Source organism: Mytilus californianus, unplaced genomic scaffold, assembly GCF_021869535.1.
Source record: "Mytilus californianus isolate M0D057914Y unplaced genomic scaffold, xbMytCali1.0.p SCAF_5, whole genome shotgun sequence".
Classification (NCBI taxonomy): Eukaryota; Metazoa; Mollusca; class Bivalvia; order Mytilida; family Mytilidae; genus Mytilus; species Mytilus californianus.
The window spans coordinates 100,728,964-100,745,347 of NW_026262701.1; the positions used below are offsets into that span (position 1 = coordinate 100,728,964).

Below are 16,384 nucleotides of genomic sequence, written 5' to 3' on the forward strand. Positions count from 1 at the left end.
TGAAAGGTTAACTCTGGATATGGGCTTAAACGGAGTGAAATAACATAAAACTGTTTTATTTAACAGCAGTTCTATTTGTTAATTTCCCCCAGTTCATTCGTGTAAGGCTAGGTCAGGAAAACTTATGCTCCGTTTTTTTTCATGGTTCTCCAAATGGATTACACTGGATTTGGTGGTTTAAAATGGTGCAAACGTTGAATTGAAGGGGTGCTACTACTATATTTTTGCTTGAATTTCATCATGTTCATAGATTAGTGTGAGAAGAAAGGTGGCGTTTTAATTCAAAACGTAAGGAATGTAAATTCACCAAATATTAGACATGACCTCATTGTGTTACATCCTTTTACAGGAATTATTTGAGCATTAATATTTATAGTTTTAATTTAACTTGTGTGTCACTAAGTGTATCCTACTAAATACAAATCAATTAAATTGTATACCGTAACTTTGCCGCCATTGGTAATTATAAAAAAAACACAGTATGGATATCCACCATGAACATGGTAACTTGCCTAATGTGACACAATTAGTTATGAATTACTTACATGAATATTCAAAAAATATAATATGACTTACTTGTGAAACAAAGGAATCATCTAAAATAGATCATGTGCATTTTATAGAATGTCTATTTTATTTATATGCAACAGAAAAATCGTCTTTGCGATGTTTACTAAAAATACAAAATGTATATAAAACCCTTCTTTTAATTATTATTTTTAGCACGTCGCGTTACTGGGGACATAGAAAACCCGGGCGTCCTATCCGTCCGTCCGGTCTTGTAAGCGCTTTCAATTCTGGCCAGATTTTCATAAAATTTATATCAAAGGTTTATATAGGCAATGTCTCGGACAAGTTCGAAAATCAGTGCGGATCAAGTATTTTTCAAAGAATTATGCCCCTTGGAAATATTAATTATATGGAAAATTGCATTGTAAGCGCTCTCACGTGCATCGTGAAATTGATATCAAAGGTTTAAATCAGCAATATCTGAATAAAATTGTTTTAGTTATTACGCTTGGACAGATAAAATTTGTGCAACGTGGATGACATTGGAACTCTGTTCTTTTATATGATTGGTCAAAATAACGATCATATGACAATGACAATGGTAAGATTTCTTTTATTGACTCACGAATTATAATAATGGGTGACAATAGTAAATTATCCTCATGACAACTACACATTTCTTCCATGATTATCGGAAGTTGTATGTGTTTGAAAGAAAATGTATTAATAATTAATTGGTTGTCACCTTAATCAAAAAGCTTATGCTGCAGATGTCGGATAGTTGTGACATTCTTTGATGCTCCCCTGTCTTTCTTAAATTCTAGTCACGGTTTGTTCGGTCAAATAAAACAATACTGGCCACAGGGAACTCTGGATGACGACTACCGCTAAATATATATTTCTAATATTACCAGATTTTTTAATATCGTATGGATACCTTAAAGGATATGTGGAATAAATATATATAATTATATGTCTATTCCAGAAGTTAAAAATGTTTAATCAATAGCAGATCAACTATATTTTATGCATAATGCTTCAATGATAGCCATCATTCAAACTAGTTTTTTTTTCATATCCTAGTGAAAAAATACACAGAACTATTGGAATTAATCAAATATAAATTTTAAATGTGTGCATATATCTACAAGGAAGTGAAATGAAAAGTGTTATTAGTAATTAATGAATGAATAGGACGAATAATAACCTTATATTTTAGCCCCCATTTTTTCCTCCTTGCATTCCCGTCAAAGTTATTAAATATCATGTATAAAAATTATTATAATGATAACTCTTTCCATTTGGTTAGCTTCTAACTGTTTTGTGGAGCATGAATAAACAATTGAAACTAAGGACCATTGACTAACTAATAAAACATATTGTAGTTAAATGAATGAATGGATGAATAGAGATATATGGTATGTGTCAATGAGACAATTATCCAATAAAACAAAATATAAGACTTCTAGAGGGGAACTAACTGTCATCACCATTATACAAGTGTCTTAACAATTTGTCAATTCAAACATTGCTCGAGTCTATCAACCAACGCAACATTTCAGAAAAAATCATTCAATATAAAACGACAGCTGATAAATGAAAAAAAAATCCTGACTGGGACTTAACTTGGTACAGGAACATGATAATGTGACCAGACGGGGAAACTATTTATTCAATCCTCCTCCTTTTATGAATGCATGATTTGTATCGCGTGCAATTTAATCATATAGAAATATTGAAAATGACCAATTTCAAAACAGTTTTCTATATTTCACTAGTATTAGAATCTAAATACACTAACTTTGAAGAAAAAAGATTTCAGAGTATGATTTTTCAGATGTTGTTGTAATTGATGGGGATTTAGTTGATGGTGTTGTTTCACAGTTGAAGGATGCAGTACAACCACTGAGGAATATTCAATCAAAGCATGGAAAATTTTATGTCACAGGTAATGCATATAACACAATTGATGCTGAATCAGAAATTATTTGTACAACTTCAATAACAGTATGTACTTCATTAGAAAAGTCCATTGTATATTCAATTAAGAATGGATGATTATGATAATTGATTACTAATTATATCTATATCATTCCAATATTGAACACTTGGTCATATTTCATTTTTAGCGTTATGGCAACACAATTATTCCTACATGTACAAACCTGTTTCATGATATCACAGTTTGAGTCCACAGATGCAACATAGTTTAACTAAAGTTATTGCGACAAAATATTTGTTTCATTTGGAATCAATTTTAGGTAAAAAGGATATTTTTACGGAGTTTATAGATGCATGTGTAGACTCAGCCTTTCGCTTATTGGTGGTAATACTTACACCTAAACTTAACATAAACCTTCTGTGAGTGAGACAATAATTTATTTAAATAATGGTGTTTATCCGAGAAAGCCATTTTTGTCGAGCCTGCCACGAAAGTCGCGGAAGCCAGGCATAGCGATCCTACATTCCATCTTCGGAGTTATAAAAATTAAGGTCTAGTCTGTGGTTAAAGTATATTAGACATCAATAACTTTGTCAAATCTTCAAGGACTTTAAATTTACGACACATGGAGCTTCTATGTGATCAAAAGACAGTATATATCAAGACAAATATTTTGACAATATTCTTTTTTCAATTTTGTATTTTCGTTAAGAGACACTTTTTCCAAAAAAAAATTAACCTTCATTTTCCCGACTTTTACTGATGAAAGGACTTTTAATCAATAACTATCTAAACTTATTAGAATTTTATGAAATTCGGACGGAAGCTATTTTTTAAAGGAATATTTGAAATTATAATTGTTCATATCCTGTATTTATCTGATAGATGGACTTATTTTTTAAGGTAATAATAACATTGTTAAATCTTCATGAACTGTTACGAGCCGTTGGACAGAAGCTTTCTCATGACCATGAAATAGCACCCGAAGAAATCGTTTGAACTTCCATTTTTTAAACAATTTACTGATATAGACATTGTTATTTTACAATCAACATTGCATTTTTACACTGACAGCTGCAATTCCAGGCGCAACACAGGTTTCCGTGAAATCCTTTATAAAAGTTTCATATAACGGTTCTTGTCCTCCAATAAAATCAACAAATGTATATTTTCATGTTGATGTATATGTTTTTATACATCCAACATTCATGTATTTAGTTATGATTTTTCGTTTATAATTCTGGTTGGATATTGTGTTATGTCTTATCGTTTGTGGTTTGAATTCTGTTTTTATTTTCTACATGTATGTAAAAGTTAAGATAATTAATCAGCTAGTTGATTTATATGATTTTTAGTTTAAAGCTACTATATGCACAGGATTTATTTGTTTTTACAGTTTTGATTTAGAAGAAAAACGGATTAGAAAATAACAAATAATTACACCATTACTAACACAATTCTATATAAATATTCTTGTAATGGTTAGAAAATACATAAAATAAGGCCATTACAAACTTAATCCGAATTTTTATTCTATTTTTAGAAATTTACCTGTGACGTCACTTTTTTGTGACGTTGATACATTCGTGTGAGGCACAGTTCATAATTCTATTGTGGTGTAAATGGGAGGTGTCCGTTGTTATTATGTGGTTTACATGGTGTAATGTACTATTATATTATTCATTTATGTATGTCTCTGTCCTGAGTGTTCTTGCGTTTAGTTGTAATGTATTCCTGTCAGGTAAAATGTTGTCATTTTAGCGATATTTTTAACATTGCCATATAAGCGGGAGGTTTGGCTAGCCATAAAACCAGGTTCAATCCACCATTTTTTCTTAAAATGTCCTGTACCAAGTCAGGAATATGGCAGTTGTTGTCAAATAGTCCGTTTCTATATATGTTTGCGTTTGTTTTGTAGCAGTTCAGTGTTCCGTTGTTTTCCTCTAATAGTTGATGTGTTTCCCTCGGTTTTGGTTTGTGACCCGGATTTGTTTCAGTTAAATCGATTTATGACTATTGAACAGCGGTATACTACTGTTGCCTTTATTTATAGGTAATCATGAATATTACACTATGGATGTTAAAAACTGGATGGAAGCAATTACAGAACTAGGTATTCATGTTTTACACAACGCTAATGCTAAAGTACCAGCTGACAAACCAGACGAAACTTCATTATGTTTTGTTGGGACTGATGATATAGAAGCAGATAGGATTAGGTATTATAACTTAATGGTATGGACAACATGATTCAGTGTGAGATATTCCTGTTGTAAGCATGAACGTTTTTAATCGAGGAAATGATATATAACCCATATCACACAATGCTAATCGTTAATATTTTTATCCTACCCGTGCTAGTTCACATATGAATTTCTAGCACAGATGTGCATAAGGTTTATAATTTGCAATTAGGTCGTCATTTACAATAGCTGAAAAAGCAAAAACAACCAAGCAAGTGATCATGACCGTATTATCACGTAAAACTCATATATAACTCTAAATATGATAATAACGAAGTTAAAATACCAACCTTTGTTATATATATGTGTTCCTGATTTTGTTCTATTTTTACATCTCTTATAGGTATGATGGTCATGGTATGAAAAAGGACACTGCCATAAAGGGTTGTTCCACTGGACAAATCACTATTTTATTAGCACATCAACCAAAGGCGGCGAAAATTGCATTGCAGTCAAATAATAAAATTGATTTAATTCTCTGTGGTAAGTAAATATATCAATTTCACTTAAAACAAGAATGTACGAGTTGTCTGGCTTAGAGTACCTCTATTTATAATTCAAAGTATCGACAAACAGGTAGTCGTTATCTGACAGATTCGAAAAGCGTACACAAGTTGCAATTCATCACTATTGACCTGCTGACCAAATATGCAGTCTTTCTGTTCCCTTTTTCTGCAAAAAGTGTTATGAAATATTTTAAGTTCATTCAACCAAATATTTGAATAGTAATATAACTATACCAGTCCTTGATTCACCATGTTGAAAAATTCATAGTATCAGCAAATATGTAGTAGGTATCTAACAGATTCAAAAAGTGCTCACACGGTACAATTAACAACACCATGGATCAAACATTCATGTACATACTTGTTTGTCCTTGTTACTGCTTAATTGTTAATTATAATACTTTATTTTTTAAAATTTTTTGTTAAATTGAATTTGACAACATCGAAAGAAGAATTATATTCAAACATCTTAAAATGTCACTTTCTTAGTTTGTTGAAATAAGCATATAAGGCGTACTTTGTAGCCTTATGAAATTCTAACAAATTTTACGAATTTGCTGTATAGATTATGAATATGAATTTTAAAGCATTAAACATCTATTTATTTTTATGTAAAAATTCAGACTTGGTTTTCTCTTTTGAATTTTTGTTAGCTTTTTTAGCTGACTATACGGTATGGTTTTTGCTCATTGTTGAAGACCGTACGATGACCTATTGTTGTTTAAATCCGGTTCATTTGGACTTTGTTAGATAGTTGTCTCATTGGCAATCATACCACATATCCTTTTTCTTTTATTTGGGGTTACTTATAATGAAAACATGCGATTTCTTTACTTCTTGCATCTGCACAAACTGGACAAAAGCCAGTTGGGAGCATTGACAATCAGCATTTACATAAAGAATCTTTTTGCATACAAAATGTTATCCAGACAATAATTCATAAATAGCTTTGCGTTGTTTTAATTCTTTTCAAATACCAAAATTGAAAACAGATTTATGTCATGTGTTCGTGTTGTTTGATTAACATTAATTTATAGTCGTAAGATAAAAGTTCTTTTGAAACGTATCCCTTTTTGTTCTGTTGTGCTATTGTCAGCTTGTGAATTTAACAATCCATGTTTTTCAGGGATTTATTTACACTTACAACACCCACATTCATTATTATTCAATGCAACAGCCGATTAGTATACATGTATTCGTCAATACTGTTCTATACTTTTTTGTAACTTAAACACATCTTTTTTCTATATTTCAGGACATACACATGGTGGTCAAATGTTTCCATATATAATTAGCTCCTATCTAGCAAATCCATTCTATGCAGGATTGTATCAGCATGGAGACACCTTTATTTATGTATCAATGGGAACTTACTATTGGGGTTTTCCTTTGAGGATTGGCACCCAACATGAAATTACAAAAATAAAATTACTTTCAGTATGATCGAAAGGACGTTATCACTCTTTTTTAATCGTAGCGATCCTCTTCTTATTGTGTGCATAATGTTATCAGTTTCATATCATTAGATAAGTAACTACGATGACTGATTTTCTATAAATTATTATGAACTGAAGTTACAATCACCATGCACAAGGTTGGAAGTTTATCTGAAGTGATATATTCATTTTCCCTACATCTTGCATATGTAAAAATAGAATTATTGAGATGAACAATTCCATATTGGGGATATGTTTATTGTAACTACAGCTCAATGCAATTAACTGAGACATCACAGTTGATTTTTTGTTTGTTTTCTTTTCCTTCTTGTCATTCATATTTTGTCAGCTATCATAACATAATGATACGTCTTTTCCGAACTTTGCACATACCAAATATTTCTCTATTTAATTTCAAATGAATTTCCAAACTTTAACCGTTATATATTATATTGACAGTGTATTTTAGCGGTTTTCGGTGCAATTTCTCAGTGCTCTGTTCATCTTTTTAGTCCTTCAGACCTGAGTTTTTATTTAGGTTTCAATATTTTAACTGTGTGTTGAATGAATGCACGTATTTTCCGAGTTTGTTGATACATATGTATATTTAGGCAACAATAGTTTACCGATGTTTGGATCCCATAAAAGGATTAAGAAGATATTAATCGAGGTAAAAAACAAAAACTGCGGAATTCCAAGAAGAATAAATTCGGTTGCACCAAAAGGAGAAGATGCACCACCCGACAATTTCACACCCGGGATTAGGTCATTATTGGCAAAATTACAAATCAGACGAATATTCTGTTTTCTCAAATCAGCGAAAAAACATGTCGCTAGTGATTTGAGACGCAGACACCTCGTATTATTAGTCTACTAAAACGTGATGGTGACCGTAAAACTTATGTACAGAAGTGTCAATTTCAATAGTTCTTCCTCATTCTGTTTTTATGTAAGGAGCACACCCCCTGCTTATAAATTTCGTTCAATGTGAACTGGTTCTATGCCAGACATTATGGGCTACTGTTCATGAAAATCATGATAAGTTAAAAGTGATATATACTAAGGCGTTTTAAACAATTTTAAATGCAAATAACCATTGATTTTTCGCTTAACAAAATATTAAATGTTGTTAAAAGATTTGAAAAACTTATGATTATTCACACTATGCAGATATAAATTTGTTCCTTCTATGCGCTCTACATAGTCAATGCAAATGTATATCTCACTTACAGGAAAACTCGTAAAAAGGGATATCTAATTACAGGTTCAATTGCGGAATTGGCGAAAAGACTTTTGCAGTTAACAAAAGAAGAACCTAACACTGTCTGTTTTTGCCCAACAAATCAAATTTGATATATGGTCATGCGCCGGTGTCGTCAGGTTGCTGTCTCATTGATGTTAAACCCCATATCTTTTTTCATTCATAATAGTCATAATTATATCAACAATTGTCTTGTAATAGTAAGGAAATTGTGCACGACAAAACTTTATTGAGATAATGTAGCTTTCAATGTCTTTTCACCATCGTTCTTTCCTAGCGGCATCCTCTGAAAAAAAGCCCTCTATTAGTTTGGTAGATTTATTTAAAAGTATGTAATTTAACTGACTAAGCCAACTTAGCACAGCTCATGAATTCATTCTTCCGATGCCAAATTTGCAAAGTAGTATTTGAAAAGAAATAACAAACTATTCAATAGCAAACTCAAAATTCTTTGGATAAAAAGTAAAATAGGATGCACAAAATGCCATTTGGTACTGGATTTTTTAGGAAAATTTCGCAAAAAGGCGAAGGAGTAAATATCGGAATACATACTAATAACAATATACCCCTAAATTTAGCGTGGAATAATAAAGATATCAGCACTTAATTCCGAATATTAACTTATATTCCAATGCACTTTATTTAAAATTTTTAAAACAAGATAGAAAGAACACAAATATAACGGGATATTTTTTTTTTTTGCATAAAGGCAAAGATTCTCACAAATTTCTCAAAATATTAGACGGTAAGAATTAAAACATTTCTTTTCTACATTTTTTTATCCTTTTTGTAAATGGTTTACAATTAATGATAGAAATGCCTGTGTTTTAATTTTACAGCGGGTGGTTTAAAATGGGAAATTGGAAACTTGAAAACTTGTTTCACCTCCAAAATGTTTTCATGTACCTAGTAGGTAAACTAGCCTGTGACTAGTTCACTGTAGCTGGTTTTTTTTTTGTTTTTCTCTTTAGAATTGATTGATTGCTGAAAGCTGATTTAGTTTGCTGTGATTTTCAATATTTGGTACATGTTTTTTATATAAAATAAGTGTATGTAATTCTTTCAGTTATGTTTTATTTTGTGAAAATCTTTTTCTTACAATAAAAATGAATCGTACAATAACCAAAAATGTAGACAATGTTCTTATTTAACTCTATAATTAATATATATGAAGAAGTCAAACATCTATAAATGACAATGATGCAGCATCATTATTAGTACCTGAAAATTTCACACCTCCAGTGTCGACACTCTCTACCGTTCTATCAAATGTAAATTATGAAATCTTTCATTTTGTTCACTGTTTTTTTTATAGAATATATAGTTCTATTGCAACTTCTCTAAATTATATATATTCCTTAATGCCTCTTACATTTTTAAAGAATAACCCATTTAAAATACATATATCCGAAAAGTTGATAATCTAATTTCAATCTTCAAATTTTGCAGTGGTGTATTGTTCATTCTGTATAACGCGTAACTATCAAATAATATCTAAAAACTATGGTAATATACATCTAAATAAATTTTAATAATTTGTAAAATATATGATCTGTAATATGAATGTACTTTAAAAATGAATAGAATGTGTCCGAGGACACGAATGCGCCCGCACAAGCTTTTCAAATAAAATGGGAAGGACGGAAAGACCGAATAATGGAAGGACGGACGGTCAAGGGTAACACTAAATGCCTCCGTCACCTACGGTGGGAGTATACCGATATATTAAGTATATTTAGTTTTCATTAACTTATATTGTTGTTTAAACTTACTGTAGAAATTTATAAAAGCATAAGTAATTTATTGTAGCAGTTGTTCATTAAAGAACACCTTTTAGAAAGGTACTAGTCTATCAAGGAGCGACACTATGATACAGTATTTTTGCAATGCAAGAACACCTTTTGGAAAGGTACCAGTTTATGAAAGAGGGATACTATGATAAACCAATTCTACCGTTGCACATATCAAGGGGCTAGGTTGTGGTAAATTTACGAAAATGATAGCATCAGAAAAGGACAGAACAGTTAATGCATGTATAAGAAAAATATTAACTTACATCCTTGATTGCATTAATAACAACTAGATATTTAAAATATACAGTAAGATTTTTTAAAATTTGACGAAAAGGGCGCTCCATTTACTACATTCGCAGAACGGGGTCATGCATGCCATTTTTTTTCTTGTTCCAACAATATAGTATCCTGTTACCACCAGATGTTTTTTTTTGTTCCCATAAGATAACATCTTGATCCCACCAGATACGACTTTGTACCCACAAGAATCATTTCTTGTTCTCACAAGATGACTTCTTGTTCTTACAAGATGACATCTTCTTCCAATAAGATAATAATCTGTTCTAATAAGAAGGTACGATTCTGGATGAGGTGCTTTCTCGGAGGTCTACGTTTTTAACAAAGAATTACATCATGGTTTCGAATGATATTTTTTTCCGCTGTTGTCCTATTCTTCATTATTCAAAAGGGAACTGATCTTAAACAATGTTAACAACGGAAGATAAATCTATTTGTATTCTTTTTTTCCTGATCTGGTATAATTTTTCCAGGGAGGTAATTTGCATTGCTTGGGTTTGGGATGTTGAGATGGGGTCTTCTTCTGCTACTTCTACTTCAGGATGTTGCTGCTGCTGTCGCATGATAGCATTTAGTTAATTTCATAATAACTCTTTGTAGCTCTTCTCGTGCTCTATCTACTCTGTTGGGGTTTCGGGCTTTTGATGCCCGTAGATAGATATTATTGATGCTGCTGCTCGAGGGTCAGTCATTGATTTGTTTTGGAAAGGAAGAACACAAAAGAGTGTAGCAATAGTGTTTAGTGGCCAGTCGATTCGGATACTTGTCAGTTCCTTTTGTTCCTGAGTCTGATGCTGACCTTATCACAAAAGCGTCGCATGCCAATTCACTAATTTCTGTTTCTGTCCCACTGTCTTTTTCGTCACTCATCCTGCCTTGAGTCGGACATTGAATTGACGTTTTGTGATGTAACCAAATATGTTGCATATGTACATTCTGTGTTTTATTCTATGGACATCTAAAGTAGCAATGAGCCAACCTTTCATTTATATGAATATCATTTTGTAAAAAATGTCTTGTATCCATTCTATGAATTCCATTTTTGTTTACTAATAGCTCATTCATGATTTGCTTGGAGTCCTTTTTTTTGTGCGATACATACAAGGTTTTTAATGTATTTCAACCTCTCATGAGACTGTATAAGGCTAAATATCGAACTTCTATAATTTGTTCAAATACCCCTTGATTTAATGGACATTATAATATTAACTTAATTTCCGACAGCCGCAACAATACCTCATCCTTGAGTAGCAGAAGCAGCAGCAGCAAAACCGCCACAAAATATGAAATGATCACACATGACTGCCTGGAACAGCTGAGAACCATTTCGAAACAAAATCATGAAAACAGAGTGCAAATTTCTTAAGACACATACTAAAATGGTATAAATAGTATCCCATCACTATATCCTTCACCACCCTAATCAATGCAAATTACCTCCCTTGGAAAATTTCAGTTAAAGAAAAAAGTTATCTCCCTTCGTTGACATTGTGAAAGAAAAAATTGTAAAACAAAGTTAGCTCCCTATGGTATCATGAATAGGAAAACCATGGAAAATAATCAGTTGGTGTAATTCGGTGCTCATTATAGAAACTAACGACAAACAACGAAATCATTTTAAGTGAAGAAAGTACCCTAATCCAGAATTGTGGGAACAACATGTCATCGTGTTAGAACAAGAAACTGTCGTGTTGGAACAGGGCATTATCTCGTGGGAAAAAGATGTTATCTAGTATAAGCAAAACAAATGTTTGAATGAAGATCCAGTTATTTTGTAGAATTCATAAATGAGCACATTAATGGTATGCACAAAGCGCACTTAAAATAGTTCAGCTGTAATGCATGGTTTGTAATTGACTTCAACACACGAGTTGGTTGTTCTTAGATCGTACTAATTAAATAAACCATAATTAGTGGTTCCTTTTATCTTTTTTGTCAAAGAATTGTTAGTGAAAATGTTTATGCCGATTTTTAATATTTACTTACGAACATGTTCCAAAGCAGTTTTGTTTCATAAAAGAATAAAAGGCGCTGTTTGGATAACAATTTCCTAATTTCTTTTGATTAGAACAGTAATATGTGGGAAACAAGTCACCACAAGGTGCTACAATATAAATCTGAATATAAGAAAATAATGTGATACAAAAGTAGTAAATTTAAGTGATTACTGATTTTTGTTTTTGTTTTGTGGCAGACACCTGAAAACAACCCGATGTGATTGGCTTATGGATGAAAATAACACATAAAAACCACTTAACCATAGTTTTCTTAAGTCTTCTTTAATATCAAATAACTTTGTACTTTTATATGAGCAAAAGGATGTAACCAACTGATACCTAAGGTTTTTGTTGTGATTGTATTTCCTAATCTTTAGTTTTTTCTATTGTTATTTATAGGTTGGTCTTTGTCTATATGTCTTTTCTTTTTACTATGGTGTTTTAATTTCATTTGGTTGACGATTTGTGATTGTCACTTGTTATTGTCCTACTTTTTGTATCAAATGCTAATAGTATAGCATATCTATCTTAAATTTCCAAAAATTTCAAAGTTTTAAATTAGTCCTAAAAAGTAAGTAGTGTCGATAGAAAGAAAAAGGCAATAATTAAAAAAATAATAAATATATTATTTTAGTGTTTATGTCTATGGCCAATAAATCGGCAAGCATTCAATAATAATTATAATAATGATTAAAAAAGCATGATCTGCTAGAAGAATTGAAAACTATGTAAAATGGACGATTTATGTTTTTGGTCGTTATGTATCAGGCAACTACGATTCTATTATTGACATTGCATAAGCAGTAAAGTTGGATAACCGGAGATCCGGGTATACAGCAACTTCACATCACAAATAAAATCATCAACAAAACTGAATAAATAATTTCAACTAATTACTTGCTGTAGTTGTTCTATGTGGAGCGAGATGTAAATCATCTATACTAATAAATCCCAACTGTAATAGGAAGGTTATGTAATTCTTTGATGCGTTTGTCATGGCTTCCTGCAAAAAATTGAAATATTTGAATATATCATGAATCATACAAAAAATAACAGACCCAAAAATAATAATTTGGTAAATCAACAGGCTAACAAACGAATATTCAAACAAATAAACAATTAAACATTTTAAAATACATCTACACTTTCCATAATTATTATTTAATAGTTCTTAAATGTCCATAGATTCATGAAACAATTCATCATACAGGCATTAACATGTTAAAAAATGTGGCAATACCTGGAAATATAGTAAAAGAGCTAACAAACAAAAAACAGAATTCGTTGAAAATATATCATCGTTAATGACTAAACAAATAACGACCTAACTTACACGTATTGTACGCGTTTATATGTTTGGTTTTTTTTTCAAATTTGAAAGCTCGAGACTTTATAAAACATTCTAAGATATAACATGTCATTTTGTTAAATTTTCTCGGGTCTATCGTTTATGTGTGAATTTGGAAAGGTGTGTATAAAGGGGAGAGTGGTTATCATATATGAGGGTCTGGATGGGGTTTACAGAATAGAGAATAATGGGCAAAAATTGCAAACTAAAGGGCAATTTTTTTTAAATTTGGCCCAAAGAATAATGAATAGAGAATTATGGGGTTCATGAATATAATGAATATAGAAAAATGGTCTAAAAAGCTAAAGAATGAAGAAATGATAGACCTCATTATAGACCCTCATATATGTAAACAAGGAAGTAATAGCTGCAAAAAAGACCTATATATTTCATGGTTTCAATGCATCTGCATATTAGACAAAATGCAATTATTCGGATTTCGTATATGTCTTTGAATAAGACGACGTTGTTTTCTCGTTTACCCTGCCAGTACTTTGCAATTGTTTGACAGAAAGAGAACTATAGGTATAATTATTCAGAGACAATTGTCATAAAACCGTTAATATGAATGTACAATTGTTGAAATACAAACCTTATCCTCAAATCTTTATTTCTAGTGCTTCTTTTACACGTAAAACTAGTTTTACCCAAATAAGAAAAACTGAAAATACGCAATCACCGTATTCACTTATCTTTGAACTGTTCAGATATCATCTATATAATTTAATACAACGTAAAAGGACACTGCAAACTTCTTATCTTTTTTCAGTAGAAGACTTTGTGTGTAGTGGATAAAGAAAAAATTCGGAACGGAGAGGACTACAGCTTGTCCCTAAATATAAAACTGCCATCGGTTTTACAAAATGAAACACCAAGGCAAATAATGAAAAATCCAGTTAATTACACTTTTATATTGTACAAACTTGTGAAAATTATATACAATCCCTACGAACATTCTACGGACAACATCACGGGTTGGTCGACCGTCAGGGAATAACTTTTTCACAGATGACGACGGAAGTGTTCCAATTGTCGTAACCACAATTCCGTCCTCTTTTCCTCGAATTAGACTTATCACAGAGTTTACACTTGCATGAGCAAAACGACAGTTGTCACATTTGGAGCAGGACCTCCTTTACCCTTCCGCAGCACCTGACGTCACCTGTTTTTTGGTATTTTTTTTTTTTTTTTGGTGGGGTTCGTGTTGCTCGGTTTTTAGTTTTCTATGATGTGTTTAGTATACTATTATTTGTTTTTTTGGTCGTTTTTCGTTTATTGTCATGGTGTTGTAAGTTTATCATCGACTTGGGAGTTTGAATATCCCTTGGTATCTTCGACCTATTTTTGACAACACTATTGTGTGTGTAATCAGTAATTTTGATATCGTATGAATGACACTTAAGCTTACCAAAATCTTTTTGAACATGTCAAAGCAAGAAATTTTAGGCTAAATTCGATAGTTATTCAAGAAGCTATCATTTTTAATAGTCAGTTGTTGTAATCCAAGATGTAGATTTTATTCTATCGAAGGCCTTACTGAAATGCAATCGTTTTGTAATATAACGACTAAAATAACATGAATTTGGAGATTTACGAAGATGAAAGACCCATTGGTCAAATGGCTTGTATAAGTCGTGCCCTTCCTTCTGTTGACGTAAACGATAAACTCCGTATTTTGCTATTCTAAGAATAAAATAAAATGAATAAAATCATGCATAATGAATATTATAGATCTTTCCTAGTCCAATACTGTTTTAAACATACCTCTGGTGTTTTACCAGTTCCAGACACTGACATGCCTGATGAGACATCTTTTATACCTACAGAATTTCCATTTCTTGATACTATAACTGTGCGACTAAGTATAACTTCCTAAAAATACAGCCATTATCATAATTCGAATGGTTTTTTTTTGCAGTAGTTTCCCCAGACAGGAGAGCTTTTTCAACGCAATTACGATATCTTCATACCGTTGCAACGAGTTAATATGTTCGTATCCACGAAATCATTTCTTATTTGTCTTCATAGGCCATAAGATTTTGGATTTGTATGGTTGCTTTATGGATTATCATAATGATTTTTTTTTGTTTGTAATTTGGATATATGTTTTAGTATGTTATACAATTATGAGAATTTGAGCCAAATCGGTGAACATGAACTTGACAGCTAATGCTCTCTAATAGGTATGACTTTCTAAGATATAAAAATAACTTTTTCCTAATAATTCTGATTGTTTTGATATAGTTTTGTCTAGCGAGCATCTGTAAATCTATTTTGAGTGTCAGAAATAAATTATACAATCTCTTTATTATTGAGATTAGTAATAGGAAATATATACTCACAAATGAACTTTGTTGAAACATATTTTTTGAGAGATAATCAGCAATAGTGCTTGCAGCTTTTTCAACAATAACTTTTGCTGCGGATGCAAGTATCCCTGCTTGGCGTGAAACAATAGTATGTGTGCCAGTAGTAGATTCAGCATCCGATTTATAGGTTAAAATGAACAACATTATGACAAGTACTAAAAAAAAAAAGAGAAAAACACAATAGTTAGATGATTATCACTAAATGCTTTGTAAGGGTGACGTGGAACCCCGTGTCTCACGTGATATGATACTGTCAAATTGTCAGTTTAAAAGTTTTTATGCTGACTGCCAAAAACTCTATTTATCAGTAAAAAAACTGAAAGAGTAAAATTAAAAAAAAATGATTTTTTTTATCTTAAAGAAACTTCTATCTAAGTTTCATATCACTCCGCTATTTCCTTATCTTGAAAAAGTTTTTGTCTTAGTTTTATAACTTTCCAGGAAGGTTTATCAAAATTATTGATAACACATTTATTAACACACTGTATGTAAATGTCGACTGCAAAAAAAGTCCATTGAAATCACAAATTATCTCTTAATAATAAAAAAAATGTTTCTGCCAAAGCGTCATAAAATTTTATGGAGATTTTACAAAGTTTTGACGTCTATAAACACATTAACCCTCTTTATAATAAAAAAAATGTTTCTGCCAAAGCGTCATAAAATTTTATGGATATTTTAC

The 16,384-nt window shown here is 31.4% G+C and overlaps 1 protein-coding gene across 2 annotated transcripts in view; it reads left to right on the top strand.

The window, feature by feature from the left end:
• The window catches only part of LOC127702147 (transmembrane protein with metallophosphoesterase domain-like), a 28,344-nt gene extending 19,813 nt beyond the window's left edge, over positions 1 to 8,531 (top strand). For both annotated transcript variants that reach the window (XM_052206252.1, XM_052206251.1), the window contains exons 2-5: positions 2,348 to 2,458; positions 4,506 to 4,671; positions 5,039 to 5,178; positions 6,457 to 8,531. In XM_052206252.1, the coding sequence (XP_052062212.1) occupies positions 2,348 to 2,458; positions 4,506 to 4,671; positions 5,039 to 5,178; positions 6,457 to 6,644 (605 nt within the window). In that variant the 3' untranslated portion in view covers positions 6,645 to 8,531. The remainder of the gene's footprint in view (positions 1 to 2,347; positions 2,459 to 4,505; positions 4,672 to 5,038; positions 5,179 to 6,456) is intronic.
• The last annotated feature ends 7,853 nt before the right edge of the window (positions 8,532 to 16,384 follow it).